Source organism: Phaenicophaeus curvirostris, chromosome 5 (genome assembly GCF_032191515.1).
Source record: "Phaenicophaeus curvirostris isolate KB17595 chromosome 5, BPBGC_Pcur_1.0, whole genome shotgun sequence".
NCBI classification, from domain to species: Eukaryota; Metazoa; Chordata; class Aves; order Cuculiformes; family Cuculidae; genus Phaenicophaeus; species Phaenicophaeus curvirostris.
The window spans coordinates 42,300,612-42,319,911 of NC_091396.1; the positions used below are offsets into that span (position 1 = coordinate 42,300,612).

Here is a 19,300-nt window from a genome sequence, read left to right on the forward strand (position 1 = left end):
TTTTGCAAGAAAAAGAAGCAAGCTATATGGTAGAGGAAAACAAAAATGCATGGTCTGGAACAACCTCTCAGGGTCAACCAGAGAGAAATGTATTTTTGTCCAGTTGTCACACATGAAAAGAACAAAATGAACGTGTGAATAATGCCTCTGCCCAAGATGAGAAACTTGGAAGCATGTGAAATGTTTTCAGCAAAAAACAGCCTACAGGAATATTCTCTTTAAGAGAGGTAAATAAATTACTTCTTACGGACAAGCCCTAGGATATTGCAGGAAATACCTTCCCTCAGCTTTTATTAGAGAATCACATCATTCAGAGCACAAAGAGATTAAAGAAGTAGACCTAAAAATTACATTTTTTTTCCATCTTTATTACTCATCCTAAATATAATCCTGCCTCTCATTATTAGATCTCAAAGCACTTCTTCAAGGAGAACAATATTGTTACCCATGTTTTACAGAAATGGAAACAAAGACAGAAGTGATTGCTCATGCACATATGCAGAAAGTCTCTGACCTGGGAAGAGAATCCAGGTTTTGTAACTTTCAATCCAGCACTCTATCCAGCAGGACAGACTTCCTGCACCTTACCAATTCCAGAATTGCACCATTACAAGCAAGCACCCACCTCCTCTCTCCATTTTATGTCCTATAGACTATTTCCTGCATTTTTTAGGAATCAGTTTAAATACTGGTGCAGTTCACATAGGTTATTAAAAGTAACCTCTCACTTAAATAGTCCAACAAAGTCACTTCAACAAAACCCATCTTCCCTGTGGTTTACTCATGAATTAGAATGGAAACAAAACTATCCATATTGCATTTCACCTTTAAACATATTCACTGAAGGAAAAAGGCAAAATCCACTACAATATAACATTTCAGGTTAAATTCAACACACCTTTAAGAACTACATTCCGTATGTGTCTAACTACTTGCAAGACTGAATCTTTACATGGTGGTTTTGCGGTGGTACTAAAAAGCAGCCTTATCTTAATGAAGCTGAGTTATTTCAGGTGATCGAGATTCCTAACTAAGTACTAAAAAGGCTGGGCAAAATTGGGCAAAATTTTGCTATGCCCACTATCTCATTACCCCAGCTCAAATTCAAATGACGATTACACACTGTTGTCTTACCTTTGCCTTTGTGTTTTTTCTGCTTCTGCTCACTTAATTTATCCAACGGCAGGTCACTGAGGTCCAGGCTATACAAGTTTCTAGCTAATACTTTAGTTAGTGTCTCCATTGTCAGTGACCACTCAGTGGCCAGCTCTTCCCAATGAGTCAGTGATGACATTACAGACAGCAAGTCATCCCAAAGTTCTCGAGAGATGTACACATTGAGATTCGCTTTGATCCAAGCTACTATAAGAGTCTAAAAGAATAAAGTAAGAAAAGTTGGCTACCGAATATAAGATGACAACATTCAAATGTTACTGCTTGAAAAGAAGTTTGTAACTGCCACGGAAATTTCTACTTCTGACATTCTTTTCCTCATCAGTACTTTTCATGAATTATCAAGTGTTATGTTAACATGGCCTTCTGACTTAAATAAATTGATTTGACTCATGAAGGATCTCTTGTGTCTCACAAGTATTGCCAAAGAGTTTTGTAATACTGTTCTCAATTAGTCCTCATCACATTCATATCTTGTGCACCTTTTTATTTTAACGCCTAAGGAATTTTGGAATTTTACAGACCCTATTTACAAAGAAGCCACCACAACATCACTCCGCAACTACAAAGTCTGAAAGGATCTGCTACACCTTACCCTGAGGAATAAATAAATAAATAGATCAGTAGATTAGACACCAATGACACTAAAGGTTTTGACTTGAGCTAATTTTGCAATGGAAGCAGGCTAAAACTACACACATTGCCAGTTAACTTAACTAAGGGAAGGGAAGTTCTAATTTTACAGTGCCCCAAGAAAACACTGTCACCATATGATTAAATATAAGACAGAAAAACAAATGTAGCCAATTCTTTAACTGACACCATTCACATTATCTGGGCAACATGATCAATCATTTAAGATGACAAACCACTCAACAGCGGTTATCACATCTAATCTCTTGGTCAAAATTAAGTTGAATTAATATAAAGTGAACTTATGTTTAATTGCCTGGAAAAGAGGTCCTGCAAGTCTTCCAGCTAAAGTGGAGTTTTTTCTTCCTTGATACTGCAAGAAAGTTTGCGGTGGTATTTTCAGCACAGATTCAGTAACCCTGAGCAGCACAAGTAGCATCTGTTCCCTGCAAAACAATATTAAACTTGCAAGTTACTGTTTTGTTATACTTCTACATATATCAGGATACTTCTAAAGGTAATAACTGAGCTTGTTCAAACACATTCCACAGAGACACAATGATTACAGTCTAACTTGCAGAAGAAATTACTCCAATCCTCTTTTCATACTTAAGGGTAAGAAACCCCTGTCACCATCTAACATCTCCTGTCAAGTCATTCAATTGCTACCACCTTCAATGGTTCTGTTAAATCCATGTATTTACTGATTAAGAGAAATTGGTGCACATAGTCAATACTTCTCTAATGTGTTCACTATTGAGTTTTCACATTTATATTGTGAACTAATAAGCTAAAATAAAAGCATTAGCATTTTACCATGTCTTCTTGTCCATAGTCACTTGGACTACCATGTGCCGGTAGATATTAAGAATGCGTTTACACATATCAGTGTGTTCATCCAGCAGAGCTTTAATTTCATTTGCAGGCTCAAGAAAGAATATATTTGAAGAATTTATTATAAAAACCTGTAAGTAGAAAAGAGTGGATGTTATGAGCTTGAACCACTTTGATGTTTTCAGTTAATCAGTTGATATTAACCAGGGAGAGAAAATCTATGACTAACAGAAAAGGCTGCACATGCACTTAATAAGCATGCAGTTAAACATCAGTTCGCTTGATGTGATGACAAAGAAACAAGAATTATTTTTTCCCATTCTTTTCTATAAAACATACTCGTATATTTTTGCTCTCATAGACAGATGGTACAATAAACTACTCAATACAATTATTTTAAGATGATGAACAAAAATGTCCCAGTAAGTAAGTCCATTGCACAGAAGTTCTACCTGTAAGCCAGCAACTGACTAGATGATCTGGTGGGTTTCTTCCAACCTGGTGATTCTATGATTCTATGCTAAACTACTTGAAACAGTCCTGGTACCCAGTGTGTGCTTCAGCATGGCAAGGCTTGGGAAACTAAAGGATTCATCCCACTGTGATCAGTCTAGGCTTACCAAAAGTATGAAACAGGATACCTTCTCCAAAGTGCCTGACTTCAGTGGACAGTGAATTAGGGCTTTCAGGAGGAAAATGATGAAAATAAAGTAGGCAATGACACTGCAGGAGTTACAGGAGCCATTACTGAAGTATTGTGACATTTTTATGTAAGTTTAGGAAGTATTTATATCATGGGTAAGCCTTAAGTTTTCCAATGTTTTTTTGTCTTTCTTAATCCACACGTACAGGAAATCATTTGGTCTACAGCTGCAATTTCCCCCTACTGAGATCTTTGTAGTTTAATTATCGCACATTGTAAGGATGCAGCTTTATGTTCACTACCCTCAACTAATTAACCTATCCTACTCTAAATGTAGAGAAGTAAGTCTATGCAAGAATTCATGGTAAAAATAAATCAAGAAAGAAGTGTTGGCTTCTTGATTCACAGAAAGGTCAAATGTGGTTCCAGGTGAGGAAATCTCTCAAATTCAGACATGGTACTGGGTTAGAATGATTTCTTGGCCCCATTCTGGACTAACAAAGACATTTGGAAATAAGATATTGCTAGTCAAATGAACCTTTGCCTAAAAAATGTCAACATGAAGAATCTCCTAGCCATTCTCAGATGTGTAAACCATAATGATACACTGCAAATAGATAAAGATACTTTACTGTTTCTTTTCTCAGAAACACTGCATAATCTAAATAGTCACTGTATGCAAAGTTTATGGAGCTTTCATATTTGAACTTAAAAAGTTTTTCTGCTTACCAAGTTTATTTCTATTTATAACAGTGTATAGAAAATCATTCAAGCTGTGGTACAAATAATGAGTTCTAATTAGCATGGTCACTCATGGTGAAAGTGCACATGGCAGAGTGACAAATACACACATCTGTTTTATTTTGTCTAGAATCAATTTTCTTCTCAACAAAAGAACATTATGGAGGCTAAAGCCATATACACACCTACATATATGTACATGCATGCAGCTGACTGAACATGAGCCAGCAGTGTGCCCAGGTGGCCAAGAAGGCCAATGGCATCTTGGCTTGTATTAGAAACGGCGTGACCAGCAAGTCCAGGGAGGTTATTCTCCCTCTGTACTCGGCACTGGTGAGACCACTCCTCGAATCCTGTGTTCAGTTCTGGGCCCCTCACCACAAGAAGGATGTTGAGGCTCTGGAGAGAGTCCAGAGAAGAGCAACAAAGCTGGTGAAGGGGCTGGAGAACAAGTCTTACGAGGAGCGGCTGAGAGAGCTGGGGGTGTTTAGCCTGGAGAAGAGGAGGCTGAGGGGAGACCTCACTGCTCTCTACAACTACCTGAAAGGAGGTTGTGGAGAGGAGGGTGCTGGCCTCTTCTCCCAAATGACAGCGGGCAGGACAAGAGGGAATGGCCTCAAGCTCTGCCAGGGGAGGTTTAGGCTGGACATTAGGAAAAAATTCTTCACAGAAAGGGTCATTGGGCACTGGAACAGGCTGCCCCGGGAGGTGGTTGAGTCCCCTTCCCTGGAGGTGTTTAAGGCACGGGTGGACGAGGTGCTAAGGGGCATGGTTTAGTGTTTGATAGGAAGGGTTGGACTCGATGATCCGGTGGGTCTCTTCCAACCTGGTTATTCTATGAATCTATGATAAGATGCAGTTAAAAAAAAATCTCTGTAAGGGAACTTCTACAACTCTCCTATTCCTTAAGGATACAGAGTTGTGGTATCTGATCAAATTTTTCAAACACTTATGTACTCATTCAATCTAATTTAGATAAAGATGAGAAAATATCCCTCTACACCTTATTATTTAGATTGAGAAAACTGCCAGTACGGATGCTTTGTGTGTGGTTAATAACAGTTTAAAAGAGAAAAACCTTGAATGCATTCTCATTAACCACTTAATCAGAATAACTTCACAACGTGGCATCCAAACGACAAGTTTTTATTTTGTGTACGTTGCACAGCAGAATACATGTCCTAATGCAAAATTAAAATATTTTTTTACTGTGTTATCCAACACTTGCATATACATTGTCCTACTTAAGGTCAATAAAGATTCAGTGAAATACTGTCATTATTCTAATGCTATTTATCATCATACTCTTGAAATCTAAAATAATTCTAAAAACTCAGAGAAGCTTTGAAGGAGCATGGGTTTTCTGGAAGGAGTATTGCATTATATTATGCTCTTTATGAACTTGATAACAAGAGCTCTATTATTAGGATGAAAAAGTAGATATAAAGTCTATTTTGTACCTGCAATACTGATTGCACTCCAGCTCGTACATTTTGCTCTTCACTATCTATTTCGGACATTTTATGCAAAGTCTCATTGTAACAGCCATTCCTTGTCCAGTTTGCATTTCTAACATGACTGGAGTTCATCCCTTTTTCCTGACAAAAAAAAAATTTTCTTAAAATCCCATACAGTTATAGACTTGTATTTTAGCTTTATATTAAAGGAAAAAGGATAAAATACATATTAATTAATAAACAGCGGTAGATAGATGCTTAAGATGCGTCTTAAAGATATTTTAAGAACTACATTTTAAGATGTTGATAACAATTATGTTAAAGTAGCTGGGTGAAATAACTACTGTTTTCCTCATCCTTTTATTTGTATATAGTTTTTACACAGCTAAAGGCTGCCATACCATATAATCCACATCTTGAGAATAGTTTGTAAATCCATATATAATTTTAAATTGAGCTAACCACATTAAAGCTCTACAGATAATGGATCAAATTGTTAGCCCATTCATGCACTGTTTAATTACCAATGATTGTTCCCAACAGATGCTCTCACATCAAATTAAACCACACATAATCTGTCGAGGAGGCCACTTCTCTGTATACTAGCACAACTAAAAGATGCACAAATATTAACAAACAGTATTTTACCTCTTCTCTTTCTTTTGCTTTCTCTGATAAATTGTGGTCAGCAACACTTTCATCACAATCTACAGCTGTGCACTGCATTATTTCTTCAGGTTCTTTCATAAATAAAGGCTTGTCTTCTTGCTGAATCCATTCCTGATACACCTTTACCACCTTCCTCATGGCAGCTGCTTCACATATCGGCAATAGAAATGCCTGTGAGTAGAAAAAGAAACAAACAAAAACCAAGTTATAATACTTGAAATCAAACTAGACTTTATAATGTACAGGTTCTGAGGGGTAAAGGGAGAAAAATGACAGCCACTGCAGGATCTTAACAAATAAATTACTCCTGAACCTAAATGTATGCTCACTTCCGTCATCTGTAAACTAAAAACACACAAAAATGTTTTAACAAGAAAAAGCGTCAAGAAAGTACTCCGAAAACTTCACTGCCAAAGAGAGAGATATGAGAATCCATATAGGCATATTTACTCAACATCTAGCCTACTGAAAAAATTATAAGTATGCAAAATGAATGAGCAGAAGTTTCTGTTACAATATCTTTCATTCGGAGGACTTGGAAGTGTGAAGTTAAATCAGTTCCAAATGACTAACAAAAATGCAAGTGACATACATTACTAGTGGCCATGAATCTTATTTTTAGATAAATGAGATTTTACAAAACAGTATCCTTACAACAAACGACTCTAAAAGGACTTCAGAATTATTGTTTCAAAAAAATCATGCATTTGAGTCAGCATGATGGCTGATCACTGCCCTCTTCAGGAGATTTTCTGTATCTGCTGTGCTTGTAAAAAGTAGCCAAGGATCAGAAATGTTCAACATCTGCCAGGTTTTAACTAACTATTAATAAATTTACCAAAAACATGATGCCCCTAATGTATTAAAAAAAAATTTAAAAAAACCCCAACAAACCACTCCACAGATAAGCTACACTACCACATAGTTTTACACAGTTCATGGTGCGAATTTTGAAATCCATATCTCTAAGGAATGTGCGCGTGACACAAACAGTATGTTATCTCTCTGAAAATGGACATTTCATACCAGTATCCCATAAAAAAAAGAGCTTTGCTGTACAATATGGAATTCATCATTTACATACTATCACTCATCAAATCTAACAGCCTCCTGCAAGCCCATATACATTTTTTGTACTCTGGAGTCTAAAATGCATAAAACTTTTTTTCTACAGACAATCTCCCCAGTGTTTCAGTACAACTGAAACATTCTCCTGACTGGAATAACTTTGCCCTTACGTTTTAGAAACATTACGAACACCTGGCAGATTAGAAATGCATTTACAATGAAAACTTCTGGCTAAGCAATAACTTAAATGAGGTCTCATAACCATACACGAAAATATTTCAGAATTTTAACTTTTCGATTCTTAAAGCCTAAAGGCAACATGACAGCAAAAAATCTGTACATTTATGCAGAATGTTCTGCTTAGCAAATGCTCTTGAAAAAAAACCATGACACAATGACCATTTGCAAGGTTTTACCTGTCGAAAAATCTCAGTTAGAAAATTAACATTGCTTCTTTTAGAAGAAAAGACTTTCCGGACAATTTCAATGTCAGTTAAATGCTCTTCATCAATACTGCAGAGGCTGGAAGAACTTGGTTCTCTTTCTGTTAAAGTACTTGTGTTAGAATGAGATTGCTCTGGCTCTGCATTTCTATCCTGCTTATCAGTACTGTCATTTTTGCTGTCCTCCCTTGAAGCCATGGTAGCAGCTGCTCTCTGAAATAAAAATTAAAGAATATTTCATAACTCATTTTTAGTACAACACTTGAACAGTAAAATTTAACTTATACAACAGCATAATTTAAAACAGTATATAGAATTCAGGAGAAAAAAAAAAGAAAAAGCAAGATGCATTTCAAGGCTTCTTATGCCTATTTGATTAACTACAAAATAGCAGAATTTGAAGATAAAAGCAGCATAGAGAGTCCTTCTAATGTTAATTCATAATAAAAAAAAAATTTGCTTAGTTGTTCTTTAATTCTTCATTAGTTATAATTATCAGAGGAGTGCATGCTGTTGACATAACAATTAAGACAAAAACACGAAAAAATGCTTGTTTGAATATTCGGATTTACCTGAATATTCTTTGGCACATTTTCACCTTCCATCCCAGGAATATGAGGTCCTGTACGAGGTTTTGGCTCAAGCCAGAAAGACACCAACCATCGAATGACAATAACACGAGCCTTAATAAAAGGCTCCTTTGTGCAATAAACTGCATCATTGGTTTCAGCATCTTTCTTAACCATTACATAATGTGGCTTTGGTCTCATTTGTGGTATATCTGTAAGGAAACACAATGTCTTAAAAATATGTTCAAAGAGAAACATCTAAATAAGAAAGAAATCCTAAAACCATAACCAATATACATGAACTTTCACAGGTGCTCTTTTTTTTCAAATTCACCCTTGCATTACTCATTCTAAGGTGTGCCAAAATGGACGCAATAACAGAAAATTTCAAGACTAGAGTAGAAGACATCAAAAAGCTGTGATTTTCTCCTGGAAGGAGACAATATGGTTGGACCAACAGACAGCAACTTGTTCCTGCTATGCAAAACCTTCAATTTTTTATCTGAAAATTATTTCTATAACCTTATACAGCATTGCTTGCATTTCCCCCCCCTCCCCTGAACAAGTAAACACATCTATTTTCATTGTTTCCAGCTTTTTTTTACATGCTACACTCGATGTTTAAACAAACTTCAGCCAATTCACTACTTCACTCTTTCACTGAAAACTATGAAGGGGTCCTAAGTAGAAAAATAACTGTAAAACAGACTAAATACAGCCTATACAAGAACAGTATTTTCATACGAAATTAAGATATTGTCCAATATTTTTAAGAAGTGTTTATAGTTTTTTAAGCTAGCAAGCAACAGTCCCTTCCAACTTGAGATATTCTATGATTCTAATTCATGTGAATTATATCTTTTTACAGCCTTTTACAAGTCCTATGTGTCACTTATCCACTACTACCAAATCTGCCAGAAAAAGCAGATGTGGTTCAGAAGCAATGATCATCACATTTCCTAGTGCACCCCCAGAAAGATCTCTATGTTGGTCTGCAGCAACCCACAGTAGAAGAATATAGTAAGCAACAGTCATCAAATCTTTACCAATATAGATCCCAAAATCTAAACGTGGCTACAATGAGTGAGTTTTCATTTCCAACTGTTTTCTAACAGCAGCTGCAATAAATATAGCCTCTTCTGGCCCTGCAATGGGCGACAGGTGAATAGAACACTGACAAACTCCACTCCAAAGCCATATGAGACTCGCAGTTTCATCTACTGCCACATCTACACCAGTCAATTTTGCTGAACTTTGCTGCCAGAGAAAGGGCACGTGCATCCTCATAGGGCTTTGCTGAAAGATGATTCTAAAGCACTAGCTCCCGTACTAGCTTGTAGGGAATTTAACTAACAATGCCCAATAGGAAAACAATCCTGCTCTGAATGAACTGTGGTTATTAGGAGTCCATTTCCTCCATCCCATATTCTACATGACTGTTTGGAACTGCTTAGTTCTTCTGGTTCTCTAATGTGCTAGTAACAAAGACGCCAACAGTGTCATCAGTATTCCTGAATCTACTCCAGAAAAAAAAAGTGACAGTTCTTAATAGTTCAATGTGGATGGAATTGACATGTACACTAAAAATGTTACAAAGATGGCAGGGTGGGTAGAGTATGGAAACACAGTTTTAAATTATGCATATTGGACATTTCCACAGGGACAAGTACCCACAGCCCAAATCAATTCCAGTTGTGTATCAGCCTGCTCAATATTGAAAAATGCCATTTCTGGGTTTTACAACTTAAGACAGGGTGTAGAACAGTGCTGCAAGACAAATCAATCTGAAACAACTACAAAACTTTTCTGTGGAAGTGGTGTCCCAATTCTATTCCTGCTTCTAGAAAGCTAAGCATGTGATCTACCCCACTACAAAAAGTGGATGACAATTTGTCTGAGGACTGATAATGACAGGAGGCAGCCTCAAAAGTGACATTATCCAGATATAGAAAGGGATAGATTAGACAGACATGGTATTTCAGCACTGCCTCAACTCTTCTAATGCTTGTGGTACATTTAGGCTGAAAGCAGGTAGATTTAGACTAGACATTAGGAAGAATTTCTTACTGTGAGTGTGGTGAGGCACGAGAACAGGCTGTCCAGAGGAAGCCCCATCCCTCGAAGTGTTAAAGGCCAGGTTGGATGAGGCCATGGGCAGCCTGACCTAGTGTGAGGTGTCCCTGCCCATGGCAGGGGTGTTGGAACTAGATGATCTTTAAGGTCCCTTCCAAACCAAACAGTTCTACAATTCTATGATTCTACATGAGATACATTCCCTGGTTTTACAGGCCAGAAGGTAGTTCAAAGATTCTAATTGTAGGAGTCAAGGAAGATGTAAAGTAAGCATGCTGAAGAATATATAAAGTTGTCCTTGACTATATCTTCCTAAAACAAAGTCAAGAGTTGTTTTAAGGAATCCAGCATAACTTCTGCCAGGTTATGGTATCATAATCCAGGCAAAACAAATCTGGACAGCAGCAAAGAAATAATCAGCTACTATCCAGGCAACTAACTTATGACAGCCATATATACTTTTAGGCAGTTGAAGTGAATACAGTCTACTTATCAGACTGCTGTAAAGGTTTCCTTGTTAATACTACAAATACACAACACATTATCCAGCATCAGCATCGAGGATACACAAGCTAGTATAACTCAGTGTCATTTCAACAGTCACACACAAAAGTAGTCAAAATTCATCACAATGCTCCTCGATTTAGCCATGTTTCCATAACAGACTTTAAAGTTACATCCACTATTTTTCATGGAAGCATTACTTTAAGAGGAAGAAAACTATATGACTCTTTTAAACGATCCACCTAAGTAAGTAACAAATACACTGAATACTTTTTAAAAGCTTACAAAAAGTTTATTTACTACAAATAAAAAAAAAGTACTGTTTTCATTCTGTGGAAAGCTGCAGATTAGTAAGAAAGTTAAAAATAAATGTATCTTAAACAGAAGCATGTAAAACAGCATAATCGGTGAAAAAGGAAAAAATCGCCTGGTATCACAGTATTTAAAGATGCAAAAATCTTTTTTTCTGCTATCTACCAGCGCTCAGCAGGACACAAAGGCTGCGATACTGGCCATGCAGTAACAGCACTCAAACAGTATTTTCAAAAGGTCAAGACATCTAACAGACGTGCCCGTAAACATGTCTTTGCAGCACATTGTCTTAGCAGCACATTGTCTTCTTCTGTAGGTTCATTATCTCCTCTCAGAACATTCTCTATCTGTTCTCTCTCAACTGTATTATAGGCAGCCGCTTCTCAAATGCATCCTCCCTTGGTCTTTTCTTCTATTGTCACATTTCTGTCCATCTTTGAAGTAGGTGTTAAGTCTCCACATGAGGACACTGATGTAAAACAAATGCAAAACAGAAGCCTATTAGATTGACTCAAACAGCAGACAAGTAAATATTCCTCTCCCCCCATTTTCCACTTTTGCTTTGTTTTGCTTTGGGGTTTTCTCCCCAACCCCACCTCTTCCCTCTCTTGGAACTTAGCGTAAGCTTGTGCCAAAAAAGGCAGAAAGCTGTAGGTGGTGGAAGACATACACAGGGCAGAAAGTGAAAAGGATAGCAAAGCCACAGCAGTTATAATGGTGGACACCTCTAGTTTTGAGCACACTTAATTTTTAAGGCAATATAGGGCTCAGAAGGAATGAAGCCCTGCAGAGAGCTGTAGGACAGCCACTTAATGTTTCTCTGTAAATGAAGGACATCATCTAAATGGCTTGAAAATGTCACAGAAAGGCACAACACTATGATGGAAGAAACAATGCCCCTTCAATCTTACTACAATATCTGTAGTTCTTACTAAAGAGTTTCCAAAGACTATCTTATAGAATTTAAGCAAATGTTAAAAGACATTCAAAACAAAATAAATGAAGGAAATCAATTTCATAGGCTCTTCTAAGCCTGTCTTGCTCTTCTAAGTCTGTAAGACTCAAGCCAGAAATTGGAAAAGTAGGTTTTTTTAACTGGAATGTACATTACTGTAACCAATATACTTACCTGAAAAATGCACCATAACAGAAAGAAATTAACAACCCCCCCCCCCAAATTAAATCTACTATCTCTAGTAAAGCCCTATATCAATGCTTGTTTACTAAAACAGTTTTGATATGTTCCTCATGACTTCTAAATTAAACATGACACCAGTAGCATAAGAACGTCTGGTTTCAGTAGCAGGCTCAGAGTCCTATTTTGCCCTGTTTTCTGCCTATATGATGTCAGCTTTGTTCAGAACAGGAGCAGGATTATTTCCAAAGAGTATGGGGAGAGGCATACAGAGAAGAGCTTCTTAGAGAAGCGACTATTCAACTTACCAGTGTTTCTGTTGTTTTCATTACTGTGTTCTTCCCAAAATTTTCATCACTGTTGCTGACTTTCCACGATTTAAGACACTGACAGTAGTTTTGGAGATCTGTGCCCATTTCTTGTTCTTCCTCATTGTCCCTTTCTTCACTAAAGCCTTGGAAGTCTCTTGTTTATGGTTCACAGAAAAAGAGAGGACTATAATAACACTTCTGTGGAAAACTCAATCACAATCTTCATGGAATGAGAAAATATCGTTTCCATATTTTTTATTCAAGAACAACAAGCAGCAGTAAGTTTGCTCTCTCAGCACTGCTTATCATCCCTCTTGTAGCTATTTTATCACTGAATCTCTTCAGTATCTTCACACAACTCTTACTCTGCTGTTGCTTATGGCTGTTTCTTCTCCCATAGATGAGAAGGTCCACTGTTTGTCTTTCCCAGGAGAACATGGTTTTTAAACATTCATCTCTGAAGGAAGCCACAATCCAAATGCATGCACACGGACTGGCAGAAAGCAAGACCTTTTCAACAAACTTCCCTGATAGCTTGATTTTAGAATATGTAATTGTGGCTGGAGATCATTAGTAATATTTGTGAAATGCTGCATCAACAGGTAAGAGGAGCAGTGACGTAATCATATTATTCAAGTAATGAAATGGCAGCTTACAGCCTGTGTACCTGGTACTGGTTTTGGAAACAAAAATCTTGAATTCTGCTGGCTTACATTCAACATGTGCATGGGCCCATGCAAACCTGAGCTAGCAAAATCAAGATAGGCAAACAACATTCTAGTTTTGAACCTTTGAACAAAACTCTAGGTTAGAATTGCTTAGCAAACACCTAAAATTCCACTCTCTGTATGGAAAGATATACTCCAGCACCATCAGCTTTGAAGACCTTAACTTTCTCTTCCTACTGCAAGTTCTTGAAAAATACAGTTAACATAAAAACATAACTTTACCCTGACTCAAGTATGAGGAAGCAGAGTGATGCAAACACTACGATTCTGTACAGATAAAGCCAACACCCCCTAAAGAACAACACAATAACACCTTTTATCTCAGCATAATTTTTTTCTCTTCAGAGCACAACTTAAAGCAACAGAGGTCATATTAAAGTATTGTTTTAAAAGAACATTAAATTCACCTGTCACAGATTAATATAGCAAGATTGACTCTAATGACTAAGGGGTCAGGTGCCTCCATGAACAGAGACTTGAAAACCATGAACAGGAACCATAACACATTCTCTGATTAAATACTTTTGGAGAATGTTCTTTTTGGCCACATGACTCGAGCATAAACTGCTTTGCTACACTCTTAGAGAAAATGCAATGATTTTCATCAGCTGTGTTAACACTTACCAAGTATGGGGTTATACAGGCTGGTCTCCTTACAGATGTTTGGGAAAATAGAAGGTAAGTAGTATTTCTTAAAATTTGAAAATAAAAATGAAAATCCCTTTTCCTGGTTTTCCTTGTTCTTCCATTCTAAACTCTTAACCTTAAAAAAAGAAAAATTAAAATGTTGGATAAAGAAAACATGTAGAAGTAGAAGAAAAAGATGATAAATGAAACAGCTTGTTTATAAGTTATTTCTTTGGAAGGAAATCATATGCATTTTAATAAACACTTTTAGAAAGATGGGATAGAAACTTGAGAGGAAATGTCAATGAAACAAAGACTGTTCTCTTCCAAAATGTTCAAAATTGACTTGAACACAAAACACTGAAACAAAAAGAAATACATCTCTTTTATGGTCACCTGCCAAATCAGGTAGTAAACCCAAATACACTGTTCTTAATAAAACAGGTTTTTTATTTCAAAATGCTCTATAAGAAGGGGACAGTTACCCATGGTACTATGAAAAGAAATTGTAAAACAAGCGTTAACAGATTTCAGCTAACAAGTGTCCCTATATTCATTATAATAGGTACTTGGATTCATTTGTGCAGTTAGCAAAGCAGAACAAAAATCTGTCAACCACAGGCAGCAGAAGATACACCTTTACAGTTAACTCACACAAATTACTTCCCTGGATCGTGAATGCTAAGCCTTCCCCCTTATGAAAGGTTTTCCTACTGAAAAGCGTAGCAAGTTCTCCTTAATAATAAACCCAACATGTAGTTTCCAACTTTGTCCTGGAGAATCCAACTGCCTGTACAGCTGGGTGATCTTTCAAGGGTACCATAAATAAAATCAAGGAAGTTTTCCCCCCTTTTCCCCCCCTCCTCTGCTCCTTACTTCAAATCTACAGTTCTATGATTACCTATTGTCAGGGCAATGGGTATTTAGAATGGAAAACAGATGCGCATATACATATATATATATGCTCCAACGTAATTCAATAGAACGGATGACTACTACAAAGAAATTAGTGATACAAAGTCCTTTACCAGAACTTAATAACAAAAGGTAGCTATTCAGCTTGAAGTTATCAGTGCCTTTAAAGAGATTTCAGCAACAGACTTCAGCATTCACATAGCAAGTTCTATGCCACCTGTCTCAATGACTTACCTAAATTTAAATATAATGCTACCAATTACAGAGAGGAAAGTTGCCTTCAAGAATTTAACGCATGCTTTTATTCACACTGAACAGTCATAATTAAGCTTCTCCTACAGGCTAAAGGTCACAAGTATGATGAGCTCTATTCAAACCAGGAGATGCTGGAAGCATCAAAATGAGATTGCAAATTATTCCAGCAATGCATGTTCACAGAGTAAGACAAAGAAGCCATGAAAAATGTTTCAGCTTAATGCGGGTCATATTTGTGCCATTACCCATTGTCTCTAGCACAACCTGCAAAAGCATAAAGAAAAGCTTACGGACAGAAATCCGACTGGGTTCTGCTGGACAAGTCTGACCTAGAAGGTGGTACCTTGGAACACCTACAGCACATCATGCACCCAAGCAATCACACAGGAATGCCTCTATGCAAGTGTAATCTCAGCAGCACAGCTACTTTCAAGCAGAACCTAACTCATAAGCTTTGCCAGATCTGAAGTACTCCGAATATGTACTGCTTTCCATTGCTTCTCTTTTGAAGAGGTTCACTTGCTCACCAACAGGACTCAACGGGAGTCATGGCACCACCTCTGCCATATCTTGACAGAAAAATATCTTGTTGGTCAGAAAAAAATCCCAAAACCAGAAAAACCACAACCAGATAAAAATTCCCTACAAACTCTTCCTAGAAAGCCATATTCTCTGCATCATGCTCTAAACACACCCTGAAGAATTTCTGCTTCCCAGTACCTCAGAGTGTTTCCATTAAAGACGGGAGAGGCTGTATGGTTAATCTACTGTAGCAGCAGAAATTCCAAAGGTCATATTCTTCCTCCACCTAAGCACAGATAGTGGCAGTCGAACCACTGAGTTTGACTTCCTATTTCTGCTTGGTTTTGCCAGCTAGCTCAAGTATAAACGTAGGAGAAAGGCCAGTAAAAGTTTGCTCAGACTTAGTAAAATATCATACTACAAAAATTGAACACTTCCAGTTAGAAGTTTCCTCTTTGTTTGAAAAGCAAAGTCCCTGGCCATCAAGAAACCCACATAATAAGAACGAACCCAGCTGATCCTTCCACTGGTTGAAGGCAACAGGGTGGGGATGTGGGGAAGGTAGAAATGGAAAGGGAGCTGGAATCAGTATTTCTGGAAGTGAACGATAAGTCTATCAATCTCATCAAAGACCCTACAGTAACACACCCATAAATCTTCAATGAAGACAGATGAAGATTCCCTGGGAGAATTTGCTTTTTTACAAAGAACACTTGGAAGGAAGCAAGGGTAAAAAATGTTTAAAACATTTTTATAAATATTTGCAGTGCTACTTCTAAGCATCTTCCTACAATGGACAAACAGGTGTTAGCTTCTTCATGACTGTTTGCTTGAAAACTATAGAACATACCTGAATTACTATGTATTTCAAAAGTGCTTCTAAGAAATAGCTTGTTAAATCTTCTTGTCCTTTATCTCCTGATTGAGGAGGAACAAGTGGAGTGATTTCCTCTATAGTCACTTGAGCTATTTAAAAAAAAAAAAAGACAAGAAGAACTTCAAACATTTAGACTCTTTCTTTTTATGCATAAGTATCAACCACGTTACCAAAGCAGAAATGTACTGAGTTAGGCAGAGATCATTACAGGCAAAATAAGCCACACATACTAATGAAAATTTGGAAATCTTAGTGAATAAACCACCGCAGAACTGATTTATTACATATTTAAAAACAGAGCAGATAACCCAGTACTCCCTACACACACTGAGAATCTACCTGCCAAGGCACAATTTTTCCAAAAGGCATAATCAATTTATTTTGGAATTTATGCAAACAGTAGCATAACATCTCTTTTTCACAATGCAAATTCATTATTTGCATCTCTAATTATCTTCTTTATTTAGCAGTTAACCAGTTACATTTCCGTAAAGTCTTACTACCTCTATACTTTCTTTATCTCTACAATGAAGCTAGTTCAGTGGTTTTTTTTCTTGTTCCTGTAGTGAGATGTTCATATTCCATTTCTTGCACTGAATTTCTATCCTGCCTACATCCCCTTTAGATTCACTCCTCCTTTCCCTCTGTATAGATACAACACAAGAGAACTCAAAAACAGGGCTTAACACACAAAGCAAATTTTAACTGCAGAGCTATCCTGACGCTAAATCAATCTGCTAAGTCAGCTTTTTTTCAGTAACTTTAATTATCACTGAAGGAGACACTCCTTGCTCATAGAAGCAATGCTTGCACCAGTTCTAAAGCATTGCATATAGGTGGAAGGCAAAAGTACTTAACATTCAGAGGAAAAAGTGGTCAGCTTCTTATTCACACTTATGCAGCTACAAACTTAGCACTCATGACCCCATCAAAAAAAGTGAGCTAGGAGGCAAGAGGCTCCCCAAAGCTACGAGTCTTTGATAGTTACTGCTAGGAGTGAACAGTCAAAGGAAAATCTATTGTAAGAATTATCTTAAGAGAAAAATCACCCTTGCTTCATTGATTGGAGTCAAGATTGATGATCTTCATATTAAATAAATAAACAAATCTATGTAGTATAAAAAGGCTAACTCCAAATGCTCAAGCCTTTCCACTGATGCAGGACTTTGACATCAGGTTTTGCAATTTAGAAGCTCCAATTCTTTTGGAAGATTCTGAGTCAGAAGAATATCACAGCTTTAACTGCCTGGTCTCATACAGACACAGCAAGATCAACTATTTGGCTTTACATGGCCAGGTTATTTTCAACCACTATGTGTTAAGATACTGTAGCCATGCTTTTCTTTTAAAAAAAAAAAAAAAAAAAGAGTCCTGATAAAGGGCCAAAGAAACTCACTAACAGCTGCAAAATCTCCCTGTATACATATGTATGTTAGTTCCTCATTACTTCACCTTGCCTTTACTGTGCTTAGAATTGAGTTATGTGCAAAATTGAGCAATGTTACCAAACTACTTACTGTCTTGAACATTAAGTGGAGGGTTAATGAGATTATCTAGTGTTCGGGGCCCACATTCAGACTGTGGTGATGAAAATCCAGGAATCAAGCAAGAAAACATCCATAACTGTTCTTTACTACAGTTATTTTGAAGTGCTTGCAGCCACAAAAGAAAGAGACGCACGCCCTCTCGACGTATCTTAAAAAAAAAAAAAATAGAAAAAGTTACTTTGTCCCATATAACATATCAAAGCATTTCTATTTGTTGTGGACAGAGAAAAAGGTTGGTAGAAAAGATGACAGTGTACAGACAGTACGACCACCAGCACTCAGCAGAGCTTAGCTAGGACATCTGCTGCTCCTGCTGAAATGCACGGACAACCCTTACATCTTCCCTGCTGTTTGCCTCACAGAATCTCTTTCACAGAGTTTTCTCCAAAAGAAGAGGAATAAAGCCAACACACATCTAGTCATTTGCTTGACACCAGCAGAGCAAGATACCATGTGAATTTTTCAGAAAATACAAAGGTCATCAAAACATTTCTAAGTATGTTTGTGAATTATGACAACAGAATGAGTTCTTCGTAGCAGATGGCCCTGTTCTGAGCTCTTACATCCCTTCTACAAGGAAGGCAATGGAGTCCTAAAGCAGTCCACTCCTGACTCTCACACTGGAGAATTTCAGCCTCAGCCAAGCCTGCAGAAGTAATAACACATTACCCTCAGGTGGCTTTTGCCTCATGGTCAACCATGACTACGCCACCCACCAAGTGTCTTTGACCTAGAAAATCTTCCATTTCCAAGACAGTCCGAGCCACAAACCCAGTCTCCTTGCTCCTAATAATGCTTTAATGCAAATCCTTCAACATTTGCACACGTTCTTAACTTGCCTACTCTACATAAGCACATTACTGCTGTGACTAGTTCTACTAGGGTAAAGCTGATAATTTAAAGTCATTCTTTCTTTACATCCAAGTTATGATCCAGTTCTCATTCCTGTGCTTTTACCAAAAAAAATTTCCCTTATGTTCCTCTTTGTATTTTAAAGTATTTTAGACAAAAGTAGCATGCAACTTTTGCTAATACCTTTAATGAATTTCCAGTGTGAAGAAGCTTCTTTAAAATCAACCCTAAAAAGAAGGAAAAACAAAACTTTGGTGTTTGTTCTTTCTTTAGTAAGCAAGATGTCAGAGTTCTCGGTCAGACTTGATAGTAACTTTTAAACAAGTCCTTGGCAATCTCCAGTTTAATCTTGGTGAGCTTGATATCCTCAGGCAACACTCTCAATGCCAGAAGGAAAATAAAGATCACCTTT

The 19,300-nt window shown here is 37.2% G+C and overlaps 1 protein-coding gene across 3 annotated transcripts in view; it reads right to left on the minus strand.

Annotated features, from left to right (window-relative positions):
* Window positions 1–19,300, minus strand: part of RALGAPA1 (Ral GTPase activating protein catalytic subunit alpha 1) — a 125,081-nt gene that overhangs the window by 91,269 nt on the left and 14,512 nt on the right. For all 3 annotated transcript variants that reach the window (XM_069858451.1, XM_069858453.1, XM_069858454.1), the window contains exons 5-15: window positions 19,072–19,115; window positions 18,007–18,184; window positions 16,463–16,578; window positions 13,918–14,056; window positions 8,234–8,442; window positions 7,635–7,874; window positions 6,130–6,321; window positions 5,485–5,622; window positions 2,623–2,771; window positions 2,123–2,252; window positions 1,135–1,372 (exon numbers count right to left, since the gene is read on the minus strand). In XM_069858451.1, the coding sequence (XP_069714552.1) occupies window positions 1,135–1,372; window positions 2,123–2,252; window positions 2,623–2,771; window positions 5,485–5,622; window positions 6,130–6,321; window positions 7,635–7,874; window positions 8,234–8,442; window positions 13,918–14,056; window positions 16,463–16,578; window positions 18,007–18,184; window positions 19,072–19,115 (1,773 nt within the window). The remainder of the gene's footprint in view (window positions 1–1,134; window positions 1,373–2,122; window positions 2,253–2,622; window positions 2,772–5,484; window positions 5,623–6,129; window positions 6,322–7,634; window positions 7,875–8,233; window positions 8,443–13,917; window positions 14,057–16,462; window positions 16,579–18,006; window positions 18,185–19,071; window positions 19,116–19,300) is intronic.